We start from the raw sequence: 22,789 nt of genomic DNA on the forward strand, positions 1-22,789 counted from the left end.
TAAAATCAAGAATCTAAAGACCAAATTTGGACAAAAACACCATAAAATGTTTCCATTGCAATCTGAAAAAAAAACGCTTTCCTCCTCTCCTTTCTCATCTTTAATGTCTAATTTGGCTTAAGGTGATGATTACTGGCGCATCGACCTTACTTCTCTTTACATTATCTATTCTATCGACACGATATTCACCCACACGCCAAAAGAAAGCTATTATGAAAGCGCCTAGTGTCCTTATTAAACGAATTGTATGGAGTATGGAGAAACCTCAAGAGCATCCAACGTCATAATTAGGGAAGGTTTTGACCCGCCCAAAAAAAGAAACAAGATAGTCTCGCTCTGGCTGATAAGTGCATCAGCGACATTTGGATCAGTCTACCCGATACATCCGCGCGTAAATAACACTCTACAAATGCGCGTGCTAGATAGCGCGTAAACCAAGTGTCGAAAAATAGAAGACGAAGAGTCTCACTGTAACGGACTTGTATAAAACCGGAGCCTATGCGGCGAACTTGATTTACTGCAAAAGGTCGATTAAAACAGCCGTCAAGTCAGTCCCCTTTTTTCTCGCGGTAACTATTGCAGCCGCACTGTCGCTTTCAATCCTACCCAGTGCGTTCAAGATCTCTATCCGTGACACTCCCAGTTTTCATCTGGAGTCAATTACAATTAATCAGAAATCTTCAAACATTGATCATTCATCACCCAAGATCTGCACCTCCGTTCAGTTCAGATTCAACTAACGCAGACTAGCATAACTATCAACACTCCAAAGAGGTGACCGTATTTTCGCCCCCACTACTGCCGGAAGTCCAAAGAGCAAAAAGTCTAGCCAATCAACTGACTGCATTTCCGGGGGTTGTCATAGCCCTTGAATAGTATAAAAGCTGCGACTACTTTTCGATAAAATATGCCAACGATCAGATGGATAGTAACGGGATTCCATCTAACGGGGAATGCACGCTGTTCGAGTTTCACGAAGTACCCCATACCTAAAATCGGGGCTAGGAAGTTTTCCGGAATAGTGAATTCAAATTTTCTTGGATTTATTCAATGTACAAGATACATTTGTGAACCTGGTTCCAACATTGTGAGGAGTAACAAGACATCGGGGTTTTCGATACTTGCTGGAAGAATTAGATTTGAGAAGGTGGCCAGGATGCCGGCCTCGATTGACTCACTCTATCCACAGTAAGTTTGTTTTTCTTTTGAGATTGCTGGTGATTCCCTTTTATCATTTCAAAATGAAATTCCACCGGAAGCCTAATGTGAGCGTCTGGCACAGCTTCCGTTGAAGCTTGATGAAGTTGCTGGAGACGAGGATAATTACAGTGCGGGTAATCCTGAAAGGGGTTCGGCTAATCGGAGAAATCAGGATGTTCATGTGAATCCTACTGATTAAAAATTTACATTATTTTAATATGATGAGTTCTTCCATTTCCCTAAGGTGGAAAATTGGGGTGTTTTTTATAATACTAAAACCAAGTGAAACCAATAATCGATTACCATATTCTACAGTGTTTTTTTACATTCTCATCGGTGAAAGTATTAGATTTGTGTAAAATTTGACCCCCCCCCCTCAGTTTTTGTCAAATGTTCACGTTTTGAGACCCCCTGAATCCTAAAAACAGGTTTTTACGAATGTGTCTGTATGTCTGCCTGTGAAAACGATACTTTTGAAAAAATTAATCTATTAGATTATCCAGACACTTTGGATAAAAATTAAAAAGTGGGCACATTTTGAATACTTTTGAGACTACTTTCTTTTAATTCAAAAATTCTCTGTTCGGTTATTCATAGTATTCAAAAAGTCGAACAATTTATCCTCAAGACTTTTTTCATAAAATCAAAAATTACCAAAGTTATAGCATTTACAAAATTAAAAAAAAACACACGAAAATGAACATATTATGCCAAACAACGCACGATATGACAAAAAGACAAGAAATGAAAAATGTTGCTATTTGAATTCCCTACAAGATTATCATAACAACTTTTTGAATTTTTTTGAAAAATCCAAAATTCAAATTTTGACAGCATACAAAATAATGAAAAATCCAAAAAGTACGATTGTACCAGTTTTAGGTTCCCCCGGCTTTTTTTCTTGAATAATAAATATTTTGTCTTAAGCATTTGGGAAATGATAGCGAACATGCTAACAGACATCCCCAAACACTTTTTTTGTGGGTTCATTGAAAAAAGTTTTAATTTAGCAAGTATTATTTTTAATGAAAAACTTGATTCTATGTTTCCGAAGTATAAATTTACTGCTATTTAGATATATTTAGTTTTTGCAGTAGTCACACACACTTTTGCAACCAATTTCCCCCGCGCAGCCACAGTATTATAAAAACTACAGGTATCTCATATTATGAGAATCACACCGTGCAACTATGCACTTACTATGTCTAACCTGTAAAATAAAAAACTTCAACACTATCGATATTTTCCTACTTAGTTATTCAATCCCCATCACTCCAGACAAACTTTACTGCTAAATACATATTTAATGAATAAGAAATAGGGTTTCAAGAATTTCCTTCCAAGAACTCGACCACCATCGATTTAACAAAAAGTTCACCTATAATCTTTAGAAGCCCAATGAAAAATGGACTATACCACGAAATTACTCTTTCTTCAAGAGCTTCAAGTTAGTGATAGAACCAACAGAGTGGATCTCTCAGTTTAGCTGATACCCCGCTTTCTCATATTACGAGAATATCTCATATTCAAGTACTCTCCTCTATATATATATAATTCAGTTTACGGAAAAATGATTAAAGTTGCAATAAAATATTTACCAACAAAAATTTTTTAAAAGAATTCGCATTTTTTTCAAACGGGCCAATGAAAGTACGTCTGTTTTAATACAAATGTAAGTTTTGAGTTATAATAATATACATTTGTGGGAATGATATAAAATTTCACGGATAAACTCGAGTGCGAAGCACGAGATACTTGATGAGAATGTGTTCGTTGAGGCCGATGGAGCTTTAACAAAAGAGAATTCACAATTGCCAAATCACTGTTGTCGATGATTTTACCTTCAGTTTTAAAAAGTCAATGTACAAAGTTCGAGAGCGTAGCGTGAGGTAAATAGATTGTCGAGCGCGAAGCGCGAGATTAATGTATCACTGAGCGCGAAGCGCGAGAACCTACAGTCGCGAGAATAAATTAAAGGTATTTAATTAACTGCCTTTAAACGGTTTGATACGAGACAAATATTTATATATAACGGGACTATTACTAAAATATTTTGTTAATATGATAAATTTTTGAAAAATCCAAATGTGCGTGTATTCTGAATATTTATATTCCTTTCAACTTATATATCGCTATAAACAAACCATTATTATAATGTAAATCACTGACATTAAATTATAACTTTTCTAGAAATTAAAGTACAAAGTGTAGGCTTCAGTTTCAGCATGTCGGATTCACTTTGTATGAGCCTTCATTAATTCCAATCATAAAAGTCGAATAACATGCATTATATATTAAATCTATAAAATTTCAATACAAATAAGCATAAAATGTACACAGTTTATTCAACTATTTTTGGAATCACTGGATAAATTATGTATTCAATAATTGTAAATAAATTAAGGAATTTTGAATGAATTGTTAAGAAACCCTTTTTATTGTTATTAGAAGATTTTTATTGTTATTAGAAGATATAAAAGAAACATTCAAAAATATGTTTTATAAATTTTAAATTCAGATTTAGAGAGTGTTTTTAATGAATGTTTTAAGATGTTATTACAGTTTGAGCGATGTTGAGCTTTTTCGAACTGCTTGTCAATCGAAATTATGTAATTAATAATCATTCAGTTTCTATTAAATATTTTTTAAATACGCTCTCTGTTAAGCTTCAGTATTGGCTAATAGTATGGAAATTTCTGTAATCTGGACTGTTGTGAGCTGTAAGGAAAATTCTGCATAATACTAGACAAAACGTTTAGTACATTTGTTTTTCGACATTTTTTTTATTCTGATTTCTTACGATTTTTGGCTCCAAGTGTTACTTTTTCTATCTTAATTTTTCTGAATTATCTTAATATGTTAGAAACATAGGGGAAGTCACCCTACAGTAGATAATAAACCTACAGTAAATTGTCCTGAATTAGAAGCACAAATATACCTAAAATAAATCATTTTAATTTATTAACATATACAGTGCCTTAAGTATTCATTGAATTAAATTAACTACTTTGCATACATTAGTATTTTAAATAAAAAATTATCCACTGTACGTTTATTATCTATTGTAGAGCGGTATCTCCTACTACTATTATGGAGTTTTGGCCTTAAAATGAACGCAAGAATATTACTAATAGAATTTATTTATATTCTGGAAAACTAAACTTTTATAAGATTACATTCATTTTTTGTCGGTGATACGTGTTTTATATTATAAGTTTTTTTGAATTGATACTATGAAATATTTAATTAGTAATAATAAATCAACCAATTAGTAAAAAATTGATTAAATCTATTATTTTATTGTTTCCTTCCGTTCAGACACATATTTTTATTGATTACTTTTTAACATTCAAACTTTCAGATCTATAATTTTGTTTCAAAAATACATTTTCTTCATTTTGAACTTCAGTGAACAGTAATTTTCAACCAGTTTATGTAGTATGTAATGAAATTTGTAATTAGAATTTGAAAACATTTGCTATAAATATTGTTCTAAATATAGAACTGGTACTAAAAAATAAAACATTAATCTAAGTGCTTGGGTTTTTATTTTCATGCACTAGATAATTATAAACTAAACCTTTCGTTTTCTTGATCATTGATAAATTATAGACACACAAAAAAAGTATGCAGAGCCAACAAATCGACCTATATAACATTGTAGTATTGATCTAGCATAGTCAAAATCTGTATTGATTAGTATTTTCTTCTTACCAGCTTTTTAAACTATCATTATCAAAGAGGGTATTAGATTTGTGTGAAACTTGGCTCCCGCCCGTTTTTGTCAAATTTCCACATTTTGAGACCTTCTGAACCCGAAAATCAAGTTTTTGTGAATATTTTTGTCTGTGTGTCTGTAGATTTTTATTCTGTTAGCACAATAATTTTCGAAAGAATTGACAGATTGGATTGGCCTCTGTTATACTTTTTAAGTGCCCTAAACCGAAGGTCATAAGTTCGTTAGACAGTCAGTTTTAATAAAAATTCAAAAAGTTACAGCATTTTCAAAAATTTTTAGACGACTGTTTAGAATTTGAAAATTCTATGCACGAGTGTTCGTAGTATTCAAAAAGAAGAAGAATTATTGGAATAACTTTTCTCGTCCGAAGAAGAAAAACTTTGCTTTTTGAAAACCGTGTATAAGATTATCATTATAAGTTTTTGAATTTTCTTGAAAAATCGAAAATTTTGATCTCACAAAACAATATAGAAAAATAAAAAATTCCACCTTTCGGTTCAACTATAAAACATACGAAAAAAGATTATTCGATGAAAATTGTGTATTCGACCCTGGTGGAAACATTATGCATAGTGTGAAGTATCATATAAAAAATTTATTTGTTTTATACATTTTTTGTATAAAACAAATGAATATTATATATAAAACTTCACACTATGTATAAACTATACATAATATTTCCGCCTGGGGAAAAACATCTACAAATTTGTGATTGTTTATGGAACGCGCAGTTTTTGATTTATTCGTAAAAAACAGCATTAAAATTATAAAATAAAATTTTTGGACGAAGCACACAAGCTACAAAAAAAATAACAAGACATAATTTGTTCATCCAAAAAAAGCTATAAATGCTTTATTAATTATTTTTTGATACGATACGCAGTTTTTGTCTCGATCGTAAAAAATAACCTTAACAATTACAAAATTAAATTTTGGAAAAAATGACAATTTTGTTACAAAGTTTTGTTATAAAAATACATTCAAAATAAAGAAAAAGAACTTTTTAGAAAAACGACGCAAGCTACTCTCTAAATATGAATCAATGAATAATTCACTAATTGAAATAGTAGCTAAAAATGTCACGGATTAATCAGTGATTTCGGCCTATAAGATTTGGTATTATGCGTTGTTGTTACTCTTTTAAAGTAGCAAAAATAATTTCTTAATGGAATCAATGTTTAAATCTTTGGGCTTCAAGTTTGCTGAATTAACTGCGGAAAAAATATACTCTATCTCGTATAAAAAGCATTTACTTAACGTAAAATAATAGGTAATATTATTTGTCATTTAAGAGCATCGAAACTTTTCAACTTTTTAAATATTTCATCATATTTATGGGTTTTAAGTTTTAATATGATTATTTGATTGAATCTACTAAAATATTATTTTATTATCACTGCTAAATATTGACATGGTACAGTGCTGCCAAAAGTGTTTTTTCACTGAATGAATGAGTCAATTTTTACTGATTGTCAGTGACCTCTTTTCAGCTATTTCTATCATTGTAATCTCACTGACAATCAGCGGCATTTCACTAATTTAAATTTAGAGAGTACAATAACATTTTATTTAAAAATCATTTTCACCTAGATTATATCTACAAATTTTCTCCAATCGTAAAAAAAGCATTGAAACTAAACAAGTCCAATTTATGGAAAAACGACACAAGTTACAATAAAATCTATAATAACAACATTGTTTTTTTACAGGATGCGCACTTGTATTTAATTATAAAAACAAGATAATGAAAATACTTCTGCTTCGGTACCATTGCATATAATGCATATTGTAATAATATACATTTATTGAAATGATATACATTTTTCAACATTTGCTGACAATAAAAAATAGTGCAAAGTAAGGAGCAAATATTAAAGTCATCATAATAAATAAAGTTTGTACTTAATTTTGCAATATCTGAATAAGCAGCCCCAGGCCGAGGTAGAAAAATAAATATAAAATACATTTGATATGTAGAAAAGTTCGCATTTTTGACAAAATTGAGTGCAAAGCATAAAACACATGATGAGAATGTGTTTGTTAACGTCGGAGGAGCTTTAACAAAAGAGAATTCACAATCACTAAATTACATTTGTCGATGCTTTGATATTTAATTTTAAAAGATCTGCGCACAAATCTGGAGAAAGTACAAAGATCGAGCGCGCAGTGCGAGGTAAATACATTATCGAGCGGGAAGCGCAAGATAAGTATTATCGAGCTCGAAGCAGTTTTTTTTATTCGAGTTTGAACTTTTAATTGAGGTCAAATTATCCAAAGTAGGCCAACAAAAATAGAAAGTCGTTTTTTTTCGTTCTAAAACTAATTTTTTATTAGCTCTTAATGTTCCAAAAGATTTCCCCAGATTTTGGTCGCAAACAAAATTTGATTGCAAAAATTATTAACCGTATAAATTTAATGATTAAAGTGATCAATATTTTTCTAGTAAGCGGCTAAGCAGACTTTTACGATTCTTACGTTGAAATCTTTGTTTAATAATGTGCATTCCAAAAAATTTCCTTTCAAATATAAAAAAAATTGAATTTTTTGAAAGAATTACCAAATTTTTTACAAACAAATTTTACTTCATTCGCTTCAAGGAATTTTTTCAAGTTATTTTACATTCTTTATGTAGAGAGATTTTCTTAAATGTCGTATTCTTTTGTTCCCAAATTACCTGTCTTGTAAATTTCTTTTTATTCCTTTTGCAAGTAAATCTGTTTTGAGGTTCCAACAATAGTCCGTCATTATGTTCATATTCCATTTTTGTTGAAACGTACGTTCCATTTATCGGATGTCTTTATGAAACCATTCGCCCTGTTCTTCAAAGTAGTTACCCAAATTTTCTAATTAGTCAATATGTGAATCAAGGAAATAAAATGTTTATTCATCGAATCCTAAGGATGCACAACATGCCCTAAGCCTTTGAGCGTCGCACTAAAAAATGTACATACTGTGAAATAAGAGAAATTACTTAATATTTCCTTTCTATTTAAAAAAAAATGTAAAATATCGTGCAACAAAATTGTCTCTTTCGAAAAAAATGTTTAATTCGTTTATAAACAATTTATATTTTTTCAACAAAATTTATGGTTTTTATATCTGGGAGGAACATTTCTGGAATGTACGTTTTTAAACAAAAATTGTCAACTTAAGAATCATCAAAATATGTTTAGCCGTCCACGCAAAAAATGTTGATAATGTTGTAACATTATATTTTCATTGTTATTAAATTTGTAACAAAAATTGTTTGCGACCAACACCTAACGAAATCTTTTCAAACATAAGGACTTTTATAACATTCATTTCTCAACAGAAAAAACGAAATTCCATTTATGGTGGCCTAGTTGGCATAATCTGACCTGAACTAGAAATTCAAACTCGAATTAAAAAAAAATATGGAAAACACAAAATTCCATTCAATGCAGATTTGGACTATGCTAGATCAATACTATAATGCTAAAAGGTGGTTTTTTTGGCTCCGCAAACTTTTTTTGATGTGCCAGTGTTATGATAAATTTTCATAATACAACTTTTAATCTTGAAAAATAAAATTGTTATAAAATATGTTTATATGTGTTAGTAAACGATTATTAATTATTTAAATTATTCATTGCTCAATACGTGATTGTTATATACGTGAGATTGTTTAAATCCTTTTTATTTTGAAAATGGAACATTTTTTAATTCACACTTAAAGGTATATAAGGTTTCTTCGCCAATTATAATTATTTATATTAAACTTGAAACGAATATTATAATAGCTTGTTTTTATTTGTGGACGTCCTTATTTTTTCTTAAAGCTGATGTACTATTTTTAGAATCTAATAACACATTTTTTCGTTTTTCTTCAGATTTGCCAATTTCTTGATGACCCATGCAGCTAAAAACTCTAAATCAAAGAATGAATACTATGATATAATAGGAAATACACACGTAATCAGCCATCTTAATACCCCTCTAGCACCAAAAGTTCGCTCTTATATTGAAGAATGTGTCAAATTATGTCAACCTGATGACGTTTATATCTGTGATGGAAGTGAAGCTGAAAACAATCAACTCATTAAGCTTCTAGTGAAAAAAGGAACCATCGAGCCTTTACCAAAATACATCAACTGGTTAGTATTTTTCTCTTTTTTATTCGGAAATAACTCACAATTTAGATGCAACCATATTGAAAGTGAAACTGGATACTGGATAGTTCACATTACCCCAAGTTTCACTCACTAGGTTGATATAACTTTCTTCTTTAGCCTAGATTCTTAAAACTATTTTCCAAAATGTATGATAAATTGTGTAATTACAAAAAGTTTGATTAATATTATTGAATGCCTCCTTTAATGAATTCAAACAAACAACAACATGAGGCCTATATCAGAATGGATAGAACGACGACCGCGGCTTTACACGAGCCATTACAGTTATCACGAAAATACAAGTTATGCCGAAAGAATTTCGTTCGTATCAACGCCACAACTGGTCTTTGAACTCTTTCGAAATTAAAATAATAACCCACCTGTTCAATTGTTTAATGCAAAAAATAATTTGTAGTTTAAAAAACGAGTTAGCTATCTTTGACCACTAGTAAATGAATAACATTCTCAAAGAATAAAATGAAATATTTGCATTCTATATGTTAATATTTCATAAAAACAATCAATTAAAATTTTAGAAAAGTGCGTTGCTATTAATTATATTATAATATATAAATATTTATTTATTATTTAGGTTAGTATGTTACTTTCTATGTACCTTTTGGAACGAAGCAAATTAGAAGTAGGATCATTGTATTAATTTCACGGCGTCACAGTCAATAACTGTATCACTGATAAAGTGACATTGTACCATGACAAATGATTCATAACTTTGATATTACGTTTGCCGTGACTAGTCCAGGTTCGATAATGAAACTATTTTCTCTTTCTATAGCTGGTTGGCAAAAACTAATCCAGCGGATGTTGCCCGAGTCGAAAGTCGTACCTTTATCTGCACAAATTCTAAAAATGAAACTATTCCCACGCCTCGAAGTGGAGTCAAGGGAACGCTCGGAAACTGGATCTCACCTGACGATATGGACCAGGCTGTAATGGATCGCTTTCCAGGATGCATGAAAGGTAAATCATGAAGCTGCAATTACATGTTCAGAGAATATACACATTTGAGCAAGAATTATAACAGATTTATAAGAGTTAGGATGATCCAAGCGCCAACCCGATGATAATAATCGCTGTGACTTCAATATCACAATAATCCCAGAAACGAAACTCATTTTTTTATGAGTTTAGGGCATGTAATACTTACTTAATTTTATTTTATTTCTAAAATTTTGCAAAATTTTCCTGCGAAGGTAAGTCGCGAAAAAATGTCGGTAAGATAGGAATCGGTTAAGTATTATCTGGCCTTAGTGGACCAAATTTGTTTAAATATTTTTTTATTAACCTCTTAAAGAATAAGATGCTCGAAAATAATTAACCACTATTGTTATTCCATACAAAAACAACAATAGGAAATTTTTTTATACAAAAATGATCACTAAGCTCTGATTAGCTGTCTCTTTAATCCGAAAAATAGGTTTATTGAGTGAAACATTGAGTTGCGTAATCCTTAATTATACATTTGTTGCTTAAAATCTAATGCTTTGAAAAACTGGGGTTTCCCTATGTAATTTAAGGGAAATATCTTGCCTTCAATGACAAATATTATTATCAACCCTGGTGATTCAAATTAGAAATGAATTTGTTGATGGTCCTTTAGCGTACATAAATTCATCTATTATTTGTTAACAAATGAATTATATTCGGCAGTGATTAACTATTTAAGATTTACTACGTTTTAAAAAATGGAAACGAAAACTTCTCTGAAATTTGTAATGTTTAATTCTGACGAGGCGTGCATTTCTCATCTCTGTTTTGAAAAGATATACGTACGGAGATCATTGTCTGACTCTTCTCTCGAGTAAACAAGACCATTGGGTTCAAGTGATAACGAAGCATGTAGTTTTTTGTCTCAGAGGATTCTCCCTACTGAGAGATTTAATATTTACCTATTTTATGTTAAATAACCCAAAACGATAAGATGTACTTATAAAACTTCATAAATTATTTCGTTGACAAATTCTTAAATAATTTCATCCTAACACTTCAGAAAATTATGGTAATCTCTATTGATTAATAATTTTTTTAAATTAAGGTCGAACTATGTACGTGATACCATTCAGTATGGGACCCATGGGATCTCCGCTATCCAAAATTGGCATCGAAATAACCGACTCTGCCTACGTCGTCTGCTCTATGAGGATTATGACCAGAATGGGTTCTCAGGTTTTGGATGTTCTAGGGAAAGATGATTTCGTCAAGTGTCTTCATTCCGTTGGAATGCCAAAATCAGATTCAAAGGTGAATGTGAATCTCTCCTGGCCATGTGATCCTGAAAGAACTATCATTCTTCACAAGCCAGCTAAAAACGAAATTGTGTCCTACGGAAGTGGATATGGTGGAAATTCTCTGTTAGGAAAGAAGTGCTTCGCACTTAGGATAGGATCCACCATTGCTAGGGATGAAGGCTGGCTTGCTGAACACATGTTGGTACGTATATTTTACTACAATTCCAAAAGAATAATTTATCTGTTCCGTAAGGATATTGCTAATGGATTGAGTGATTAATAACTTCAATGCTCTATCTGTAAAATGCATAATTGAAAAATTCCGCTGCTTTCAGATTCTTGGAATCACAACTCCAAAAGGAAAGAAGCGCTACGTCGCTGCTGCTTTTCCAAGTGCATGTGGTAAGACCAATCTAGCAATGATGCAGCCAACTCTTCCTGGCTATAAGATTGAATGTGTTGGTGATGATATTGCCTGGATGAAATTCGACAAGAATGGAGTTCTCCGAGCAATTAACCCAGAAAACGGATTCTTTGGTGTTGCTCCTGGCACCAGTATGGCAACAAATCCCAATGCTATGAAGACCATCTTCAAAAACACAATCTTCACAAATGTAGCCAAGACTAGTGAGGGTGGAGTTTTCTGGGAAGGAATGGAGAAAGAAGTTCCCGAAGACGTTGAGGTATTACAAATTAATGTTTAATAATAAAATACAATAATTAAAGAATAACAACAATACATTTATGTCCTCATATTTATTTACAGATCACAGATTGGCATGGAAACAACTGGTCTATTGGATCTAAAACTCCAGCAGCTCATCCCAATTCACGTTTCTGTACTCCAGCTAATCAGTGTCCCATAATCGATCCTGAGTGGGAAAATCCAGAGGGTGTTCCAATTGATGCTATTCTCTTCGGAGGTAGAAGGCCTGAAGGTGTTCCTTTGGTTTATCAGGCTAGAAATTGGGAACATGGTGTCTTCATAGGAGCTACTATGAGGTCAGAAGCCACGGCTGCTGCAGAATTCAAGGTCAGTTTCAATATTGAGAATTGACACGCTTCTTCTTTCTATTTTTATCAATGATCCTTTTTCTTATTGCTTTCTGATAACTTATTTCCAGGGCAAGGTAATAATGAACGACCCCTTCGCAATGAGGCCCTTCTTCGGTTACAACTTCGGTCACTACATTAAGCACTGGCTGAGTATGCAGGAAGTACAAAACGCGAAACTCCCAGCTATTTTCCACGTCAACTGGTTCAGAAAGGGAAAGAATGGAAAATTCTTGTGGCCCGGATTTGGTGAAAACTCTCGCGTTCTTGACTGGATTTTGCGGAGGATAGACGGAGAAGACATCGCAAAGGACTCCGTCGTCGGTTTCGTTCCAAAGCCCAACTCTATCAATTTAGAAGGAATTAATGAGAATATCGACATGGAAGAGCTCTTCAAGTTACCCAAAGATTTCTGGCAAAAAGAAGCTGCAGATTTGAAAGAATATCTCGACTTCCAGGTCGGAGAAGATCTCCCAAAACCCATAATGTTACAGTTGGAAAATCTCTCGAAAAACGTTGCTAAACTATAAAATTCTAGATTTTCGATGAGATTAGAGTGAAGCAAAATTTATTATTTTTAAGTTGTTATTGGCATTTTTAACAACTTTTTTATGAGTATTAATTTCTTCTTTTATCAGATTATTGATGGAGGAGAAAAATTTGCTTCACTTTTCAGAATTTTGTACTCAATCTTATTTTTATTTTCAAATGTATAGATTATTGTGATATAGGTAGCAGATTTTTCTTGCATAATTTTAAACGACGTCGCGCGAATGTGTACATAGTATTATAAAATATAACATATTTGTAATTTCTAGAGTACATTCCAAATGAATTAATATGCATTCCTTTTTAGCGTCGCACGTGTGCGGCGATTTCTCATTTTTGTGCTGGGAGTGCATTTAAGAAAAAGATTCATGTTAATCGTGAGAATGTATTTACGCTTGAGTAATTACGTTGATACAAAGTAGACATTGTCATGCTTCCAGAAAAATGACAAATAAAAAGTTGTGCTTTTTTATCGTTCTTATGAGATATATTATTTTCCTTATCTTAACAATACCGTCTGTTTCCTCTTCCTGTGACGCTTTAATTTTGTATTATATTATATCATTTACTGAGAAAACAGATATATAAATTATTTAATGAATTTGATGGCAATGAAAAATGTAATATTGACATAGTTTATCATATTATTTATTGTAGTTATATTATTTTATAGAGGAAATTAGTGTAATAAGTGTTATAAGAACTTTACAATTGAACAAATTTTGAATATTTGAATAATATAAAGTACAATTCGTGAAATAAGTGAAACTTTAAATTGTATATAATAAACTGTATAATTTTCACATTTGTGAAGCTGGCGAAACTTTGTATTGCATAATTTGCATTATTTCCGAACAACCTTAGAAAGTGTATACAATTAATTTTTTTATAAATATTGTATGTCTGTTAATTGCGGGATTTATCTACTTATGGACATTCAGGATCGACTGCAAATCACTGACATGGAGCGTTGGTAAAATATCCGCCGATAATGTAGAAAACTAATATTTCAAGTCTTATGTGATACGAATCACAATAAACATTGATTATATAAAGGATTCGTTGATCCTGTTTTATTATATTTGTTATTAATTGTAAGTAACACAATCTGCAATGATTTATCTCTAGTTTTTTAAATCTATTGTTGATAGATTATCTTACAAGTGAGAAATTATACTTTAGTACCTAGGGCAAACACAAGATGTCACATAGTGCTTCTGTCTGAGCATACACAAAATTTACCGTTTCACATTAAAATTGTTTAAATTTATAACTTTTAGTACATTTTTAAGGCCAACAAAGTTTTGGAAAAATCTAGAATATTGTAATTGCATCGGGGAAAGCTAAACAATCCTAAATCCACTTTTTAACGAGATTGAATTTTCTTGAAAAATCATACTTTCTCGCTTTATCACACCAATATCAGTAAAAACTTAATATTTTGACATTTTTGCCCTTAAATGTAGTATTTAAATGTCTTCGGATGTTTTAAACTTTCAAAGAATTTAAACTACATGGATGAATGATGCTGAAATATTAGATTATTAAAAAAATTCGATGGTCATTATAGGATTTTGACAAGTATTTAACAATTGCAGATATTCTTTCCAAACTTAAAAAATGTTTTACTAATACTCTAAATGTTACTTTTCTTTGTCAAATAGTGTTATTTACTTGTAAAGTAAAACATTAAAAATACAACATTTTAAAATTAGTCGCTTTCAAATTGCGTTTTATTCAGTCTTTTAATTGAATAATTTAAAAAAACGTGTAAATTTGAAATTTTTTAAGTGAAATGGTTTAGATGCAAAGTATAATTCTAATTGTAAGCGTCCACAATTAGATCAAAATTCAACAATTTTAGTGTTGAAAAAATGTAAAAAACTCAAACTTTGAATGGGAAACTTATGATACTGACAAGTCTCTAATTTATACTTAAAAAAAAAGTTAGGTCTTGAAATTGTATGTGTCCGCAATTCTAAAAATGTTAAACCTTACATACCATTGACATTAAATAAGTTAGAATTGAATTTATTTAAACATTAATATTTCAAGAATTTTAATCGTTATTTCATGATTGAAATTATATGAAAATAAATTAGTTCATAACAGGACAATTTTAAATTTGACACATTTACATTTGAGTTGATGAATATTAAAAAATTTAATTTATACACGATTTAGATTAAACCGGCACGGTTGAATTAAATAATTGTTGAAAATATGATAATTTGAAAAAATCTGAACTAAAATAGTTCAATCCAACACTGCAGCTTCGTAAATTCTCTAACGCTATTTTTTTTAGTAACTAATATTATTTACTTCTAGTGTCGTGGAAAATCGATTATTTGTACACTTTATTTAAATAAATGTGCCTTAATTATGAATATCCAGAGAACTTTTTTGCAAAGTCGGTCGTTGATTGTTTAAACAAATTTTTTCAAAAAAAAGTACAGTATTCATACAAAAATATTCTGTAAAATTGACATATTTTCAGGTAGATATCTCAGCATCTGTAGGATTTATAATTTTTTAAAAGAAAGGAAAATTCGAAGGCTCCACCTCAGAGAGCTCCAGTTCTGATTCAGTCCGCATAAAGCTCCAACTCGCATTCTGCTCGTTTCCCGCTCCAAGTCATTTTTTCACATTTTGAGTTTTTATGTTAGCATGAATAAATAAAGGATTTTATGTCATCTGGTAAAATATTATACAATTCTGTGCGATATTAAAGGAGAATATAATTGGCAAAACGACATTTGGTACTTTTTAAATTTTACAGTTGGACTGCTCTAACTCAAGTGGAGAAACGTAGAAGCAGGGCTGTAAACATACATATATGAAATAATGATTGAAAGCAGTGTGAAATATGCGAAGATTAAGGGTTTCAGTATGGTCCATTATATTTAAAAATTAAATTTTACAACTTTTTCATTAATTGAGGTTGCGTATGTGTATCTTTATATTACTGATAATTAATATTTCAAAATATATGATCGACACATGAGCTTAACTCCCTGCGACTTATATTACAATTACCACGTGATTACGCATGATCACGTGTTGCTTCCTGAATTTGAGGTTAAGGGCATGTACCAGACTGTCACGTGACCAATTCTTTTAAACGAACGAAGTAAAGGAAAACAATAAGAACGTCTGCCAGGTATGGAAAATTAATTTAAAAAATTGTTACTTTATGAGTAAGTTCGTTTAAAATAACTAGTCACGTGACAGTCTGGTACATGCCCTTAATATTTGATAGGTGTTCGTTCCCTGTATAAAGTACTTATACACTTTTCTTTACAATAAAAAAGTAAATGAATCTAACTAATCTTGTAACTCTGTGTAATTAATTTTCTACCACATTTTTGTGAATTTCGGTACATTGGCGAATAGAATGACATAACCCACAAGTTGTTGGAGAAAAGCATATCAAATATATGAAACATTTATAAATGTGGTAATATTTAAATAAAAGAGCTTTCTAATCTCTTAGAATGATACTTCTAGGCAAATTTAGTGTTTTAGTGTTTATTTTATTGATTACTTGGAGTAATAATAAAAACGGTTCACCATGAGGAAAAGGCATTGCTTATAATTATAACATGTTTATTGGCAAATGTTTATTAACAATATTGAGGTAAAAATTTAAGCTATTTAGAAATACCGTTTTTACTATTTTTTACAGTATTTCTGAATTTTAAAAACATGAAGCGGTATACGAATGGAACCAGAACTAAAGTACTCTACAGTGGAACCGTCGAATTACATTTTAAGACATATACTCCACAGAAAAATGAGCATTGAAAAAAAAGTTCCTTATCATCTAGTCGGTCTTTTTAGGCCCTGATTTGGTGCTGGCTAGCCCGCCAGGACAAAGAAATTTCGAAATGTCTTATTTAAATCATTTTTTTATGCATTTCCTAAAAGATCCAGGATGTTTAAGGGTATAACAAATAAAAAATGAACTTTAAAAAATACCCCGGGTGTTTAAAAGTATAAAAAATGAAAAATATACTTTAAAACAAAAAGTATTTTTCTCATCATCTAGACAGTCTTTAAAATAAGTTTTAACATCAACTACACTCTTAAAAATAATATTAAATTTAATATACCCATGTGGTTTAAAATTAATATATGATGTGTATGAAATCGCCATGAAGAGCGCGTATATTAAATTTCATATACATTCATGTTAATTAATCACAAGAAAAATCATACAATTTCATTTTATATCAATTCAAAACAAGTTTAGCTGGAATTTTCGATTCTAAATAATAAACCATGATACCCTCTTCCTGTTAACCAAAAATAAAATTGGATTTCAAGTTGAAAACTTCAATTAAGCAAATAAATAACAGACTTAACCTGCAATTAATTATATTCCCCTTAAACTTGGACAATTTAGAGCAAAATTAGGAAAAATTTTACCCGTACATTGCACTTTCATGATAAATAACAACTGAGTCTACGAATTCTAGATTATTAATTTCATTGAAAATATTTGACAAGATTTAAAGAAATGAAAGCAGGTTGAGTTTTCAATCACATTGCTATACTGACTTGTGTATTAAATTTAATACACATGCATATTAAATTCACTGCACCAATGTATGTTACATTTCAGTAGCAGTGGTGCATATTTGCCTCACACATATGTATATTAAACCTCATTCAGATTTTTCTAATAGTGCATTTAAAAATAGATTTTCTTAGGACCGACTGATTAGCGCTAGATTAGTTCATCTAGACTAACGTTTCACCATACAAAAACGTTTCACTTCTACTCATAGCCATAATAGACCATCTTATATTAGCGGTAAGGATGGTCTATCCTAGCGCCCAATATTTCCGCGAAAATTTTCTACACACACTGTTAGAAATTTCTATAGCGATTTTGCTATAAATGTATTGAAGGCAATATGCATATACGTGTAGTAAATTTAATATACCATTATCTTGTAAAATAATATACATGTATCGTAAAATAGAGTGCATAAAAGTTGAAAGTTCTTTGATGTATTCAAATCTTGTCAAATATTTAAAACTAAAATAATAACCTACAATTCATCGACTAAATTCTTATTTATAATAAAAGTGCGACGTACGGGTGGGGTTTACATTAAAATTCACTGCCAATGTCAGAATTTTTACGTGAGTACTGCTGCTTTTAGGTTAGGTGTCTTAATTATGTACTTAATTGAACTTATCCACTTGAAACCCAGTATAATTTATGTTCAACTAGAAACAAATATAATTCTTGATTATTTAGAATTAAACATTACTGCCAAAATTATGTTTAATTTGTGTAAAGTGAAATTACCTGGTTCTTCTAAGAATTGATCAGTATACATGTATATTAAATTTACTACACAGCCTCTTAATAACTATTTCATAGACCGAGTTCTTAGATTTACTATATAAATGTATAGTAAATGTAACATCTCGATGTATTTCAGTTTAACATACTTTTTTTTACTCCTAACATTTAAAGAAGATAGTATATTTTCAACATGAATATCTGCATGTTATGTGCTACTATCTGACCCTTTAAACATCAATTTTCTCCATGCAGTTTATGCAGAAAAATCGGTTAAAAATCGGTTAAACACAGAGAGCAATTTTTTTTAAAATTTGCACTGAAATGTTTTTTCTAGAGATAACGCTTATATTTTTGCTTCCGAGATTGACTGTTTTCCTTATTGTTAAATTTTTATTTTATTTTTATTTGGGCATTCTTGACTAAAATTGGAGTTGATATGATTAGATCTGGAGGTTCTACATGTGTCGACTTGAAATATTGAATTATTTTTAATTCACTTTAATTTTTTGTTTTTTATAATGTTTGGTAAGCTTTTGATTGCTTTGAACTTTTTATACACCCTGAAAAATGTTTGAATCAAACAAATTTTTTCTTCGATATAGGGTCAACAACATTTTTTATTGAATTTAATATCTATTTGTTTGATTCAAATAAAATTTATTTGTTTCAAATACACCAGTGCTTAGCTCAAAGAAATTTTATTTGAATCAAACAAATTCTATCTTTGATACAAGATCAAACAAATTTTTTTATTTTTATTCAAAGAAACATTTTTGTAAGTGTATTCGTTTCGATCCTTTTTTTTTAAATTGATAGCTAGTGTAAAATGCCAAGTGATAACCCCTGCACAATTATTAAATTCGCTGAATGATCATTTTTTTATAACAAAATTTGCATAATACGAGTGAAATTGTTCTTATGATAAAGTTGTACTCAATAAAATTTTTTTCAAAATTTGAATGTTACATTCACTCTACATTTCCAAAGTTTAATTGTTATAATTAATTTGATGAAAGATATAGGAGGAAATGCATTTCTTAATTCTCGATTCTCCTCCGCTCCATCAAATTCGTCTCCATTCTATCCGTCTTCAGCCAGCAAAAAAGCTCCTATCCAGTATCTTGAAAAATTCTAACTTCTAGGGTTTTCTTTTTTTGAAAATGTTATATTTAGAGAATTTAATTGAAATGAATCTGGAAAATATTGTTATGGGGTTACTAACACTAGTGGTAGAATTTAAATGTTAAAGATTGCGAGAAGAGAGGAGCGGAATTGAAAAGTCTTAGGATGCAATGCACGATGCGCTGCGAAATCTCAGATTCTATTAACGGAGAAATTATAACGGATTGACATACGGACGTAAGTATGAAGGGACGGTCCCTTGGCCGGAGGAGGATTTCTCTTGAATTATAAATACCAATCTGACTCACACACTTTCCACAGCTTTGCTGGCGAGTTTGCGCATTAGCTATAACTTTGAATGTTAAAACACTTCCCGGTGTAATTCCAAGCTTCACCGGAAAATAAATACATGCTTAAGGTTCAGGAACACGTGAACGAAACACCGGGCACGTGTTCAGTGTTCACGCATAGGGGTGATTTGTTTCACCACCTTTTCAGGATGTATAAATTATCTTACTTCTCAGCATGTCAGACAATACTATACTTTATGCTAACGAAGATGAAATGGTACTGTTGTCACCAAAATGCGATTTATGCTGAAGAAAAACAGTTCAACAGTGAAATTGTATGCATCTCTAAACTTGCACTTTTCTTGCTTACGAATTGTGCCTGAAGAAACGTATTTAAGCAGTCTGTGTGTGATAAAATGTTTATGTATACGCAATTTGAAAATGATTTCCTTTAAGCACGGCTGAAAAAGTTGCATATGCGCCGTTTTGAGATTAGATACTTTGATAACTGGTCACGCGATCCCTAAAATCTCTGAGCGGTGCCGCCACCTCGCAAAGTTTCGAAGATCAATTTCAAAATGATAATTATATTATTAATTATACATTTCTCTGCAACTTTGGATATTCTTATGTATCTAATTGTTTATTAATGTTTCCTCAGTTTTTCAAACACTTTTTTACTGTTGAAACAATTAAAAATTGTTCAAATAATTTTTTTTTTCAAAATTTTTCGTTTATCAGTGTTAAGAGTACAAACATTTGTTTATTTCATTCTCTTATTTTTCCTGAGACTTTTACTTTGATCATATTTTCTTGTTCTTAGGTAATAATTTACACAATTTAAAGACACTTATTTCCAAGTTAAATAAGTTATTTGTCGCAAAATATAAAAATATATTACGGTGTAGAAAATTATCTCAGGATTATTCAGGGCCAGAATATCTGAGTAAAAGTGAAACTTTCTTGTATTTAATGTACATTTTACATGTTTTATAATTTCAAAAATCCTGGATATTTTTGGGAATGTGCAAAAAATATTTGGATTTAAAACTTTAAAAAATAGTGGGTCCTGATAGGCTACCCAGCACCCGACCAGAGCCCGAAACGTCTGACTATAGATGATGATAAAAAAATTCGTTCTTTTTACAGTGCATTTTTGATTTTTGATACTTTTAAATGACCTAGCTATTTTTGGAAATGAGCAAAAAATATTTGGGTTTGATACTTCGAAATTCTTTTGTCACGGCGAGCTAGCTAGCACCTTATTATGACCCGAAAATACCACCTAGATTAGATGATCTAGACAATGCCCTATCTGGACGTCAGACTGACCCGATGATTTTCTACACGGGAACGCATACGCTTTGCGTATTGAAATTTTGCGTCTAATGCCACCGCGTTTTGCCCGTTGCTCATTCGACGTTGACAAATGTTTTTATTTTTCCGTTTCAACGCTATATTTTTTTATATTTTGGTATTTTGATTCGTTCAGCTTACTAATCCCGCGTTTTATTTTATTTTCATTATAAATATTAAACATAACCTCAACTTGACTGTATGTATCATCTCATCGATCTTTAATTTTAATTTTACAAACAAGTTACCAATTAATTCCTTAAATGCCCAGAGAGCACACGACATTCGGTGAGGATTTCCTGAAACTGATAATGCAAGTTTCGGAATATTGCATTGAAAGGTTAAGGCAAGGTTTGCTCAACCAAGAAAATATCTGTTTGTCAGGGAATATTGCGCGTTAATGTTTGCAACAGTGTCGAAGATTCAGTTAACTTAACTCGATGCGCAGTTGTATTCTATGGTACCTACGGCTGCGCATACGTTTTTTTGCTATCATAGCATATCGCTGGACATATATGTACAATGATTATTTTCCATACTTAAAAAAAAATTAAAACCAAAGAAAATTGTTAATGTTATCTCAAATTAAAATTTTTACTAACTGTTTAAAATAATCAAAATAAGCTAAAGGCACCAGTTAGTGACACTGTTCGTTTTCAGGAGTACAAGATTTAGCTTTTCACTATTGTATACGCTTCAATCAGGATTTTGTTTTAAGTATAAGTGAAGTAGTTGTTTTTTAACACTAAATGTATGATAGCAGCAATGTCCACATTGCTTGTTAATAATTATTGCTTTTTTGTGTAAATATTTCTTAATAGTATTCGAATGGGAAGATCGTATACGTTTATGAAAATTCAATTAGGTAAATACTTGGAATTAAAAGTAATATAATGTGATAGGCACAAAATGTTATCAACCGATTACAAGTTCAAAATCTAGCAGATGATTTGTTAAAAGAATATGGTTAAAAATGCCTTTTCTAACGAATTGGCGTATTTGTTCAGGACTAGACAGGACCCTATATTATTTAAAAAATATTAATGTGTTTGCATAATTAAACTATTCTTTAAAAATATATTGCCCTCAACATTCATAAATTGTGTCATAATTTCCAGAAAAAAAAACTGTTTACGATTTTAAGGAGAAAAAATGTTTAAGCCAATGAAAATTGTTTAAATAATTACCAAAAATGTTAAACAAGAATTACAACACTTAACATTCGTGAGCTTTGTATAATATATCCCGAAAGATAACAACTTTTCACGATTTACAGGGGGAGAAAAATTCGTTCAACAAATAATTATTATTTAAAGAATTTGAAATTATTTGAAAAATACTTAAAGATTCGTCACTTATCGATTCAAATAATATTCATGTTGAGAAAAGTCCAATAAATATCGTCTTTGGCATGAATTTGATAGAAAACTGCTATTTAAAATTTTTTATTTTTATTTTTCGGACACAATAAACGTCAAAATTAAAAATTATTTACTATAAATGATTAATTGAATATTCCGTAAGAAATAATTACACTTTAATTAACAAATAATGGGGGGGGGGGGGGGGGGGGGGGGGGGGGGGGTATCACAAAAAATCGAAAGTTGAATTTTCGAATTTATGAAGAACCACGCACGATTCTAATAAAAAAGTGGTTTCAGTTAATTTGGTTGAATTTGTGATATTATTTGTATCTGAGCACCCTAAAACAATGTTAGCATGGGTGCAAAGCCCCCCCCCCCCCCAGGGTTTTAGGTTAAAGTGATTTTGGTTAATTCGAC

The 22,789-nt window shown here is 30.8% G+C and overlaps 1 protein-coding gene across 1 annotated transcript; it reads left to right on the top strand.

The window, feature by feature from the left end:
* The first annotated feature begins 634 nt into the window (after window positions 1–634).
* LOC117169570 (phosphoenolpyruvate carboxykinase [GTP]-like) lies at window positions 635–13,397 on the top strand. The gene is made up of 7 exons (XM_033356002.1): window positions 635–1,188; window positions 8,791–9,054; window positions 9,866–10,050; window positions 11,126–11,520; window positions 11,654–12,001; window positions 12,085–12,351; window positions 12,443–13,397. The coding sequence occupies exons 1-7, from the start codon at window positions 908–910 to the stop codon at window positions 12,899–12,901; spliced, it is 2,199 nt and encodes a 732-aa protein (XP_033211893.1). The 5' UTR covers window positions 635–907; the 3' UTR covers window positions 12,902–13,397.
* Window positions 13,398–22,789: the final 9,392 nt, after the last annotated feature.

This window comes from Belonocnema kinseyi, chromosome 3 (genome assembly GCF_010883055.1).
Source record: "Belonocnema kinseyi isolate 2016_QV_RU_SX_M_011 chromosome 3, B_treatae_v1, whole genome shotgun sequence".
NCBI classification, from domain to species: domain Eukaryota; kingdom Metazoa; phylum Arthropoda; class Insecta; order Hymenoptera; family Cynipidae; genus Belonocnema; species Belonocnema kinseyi.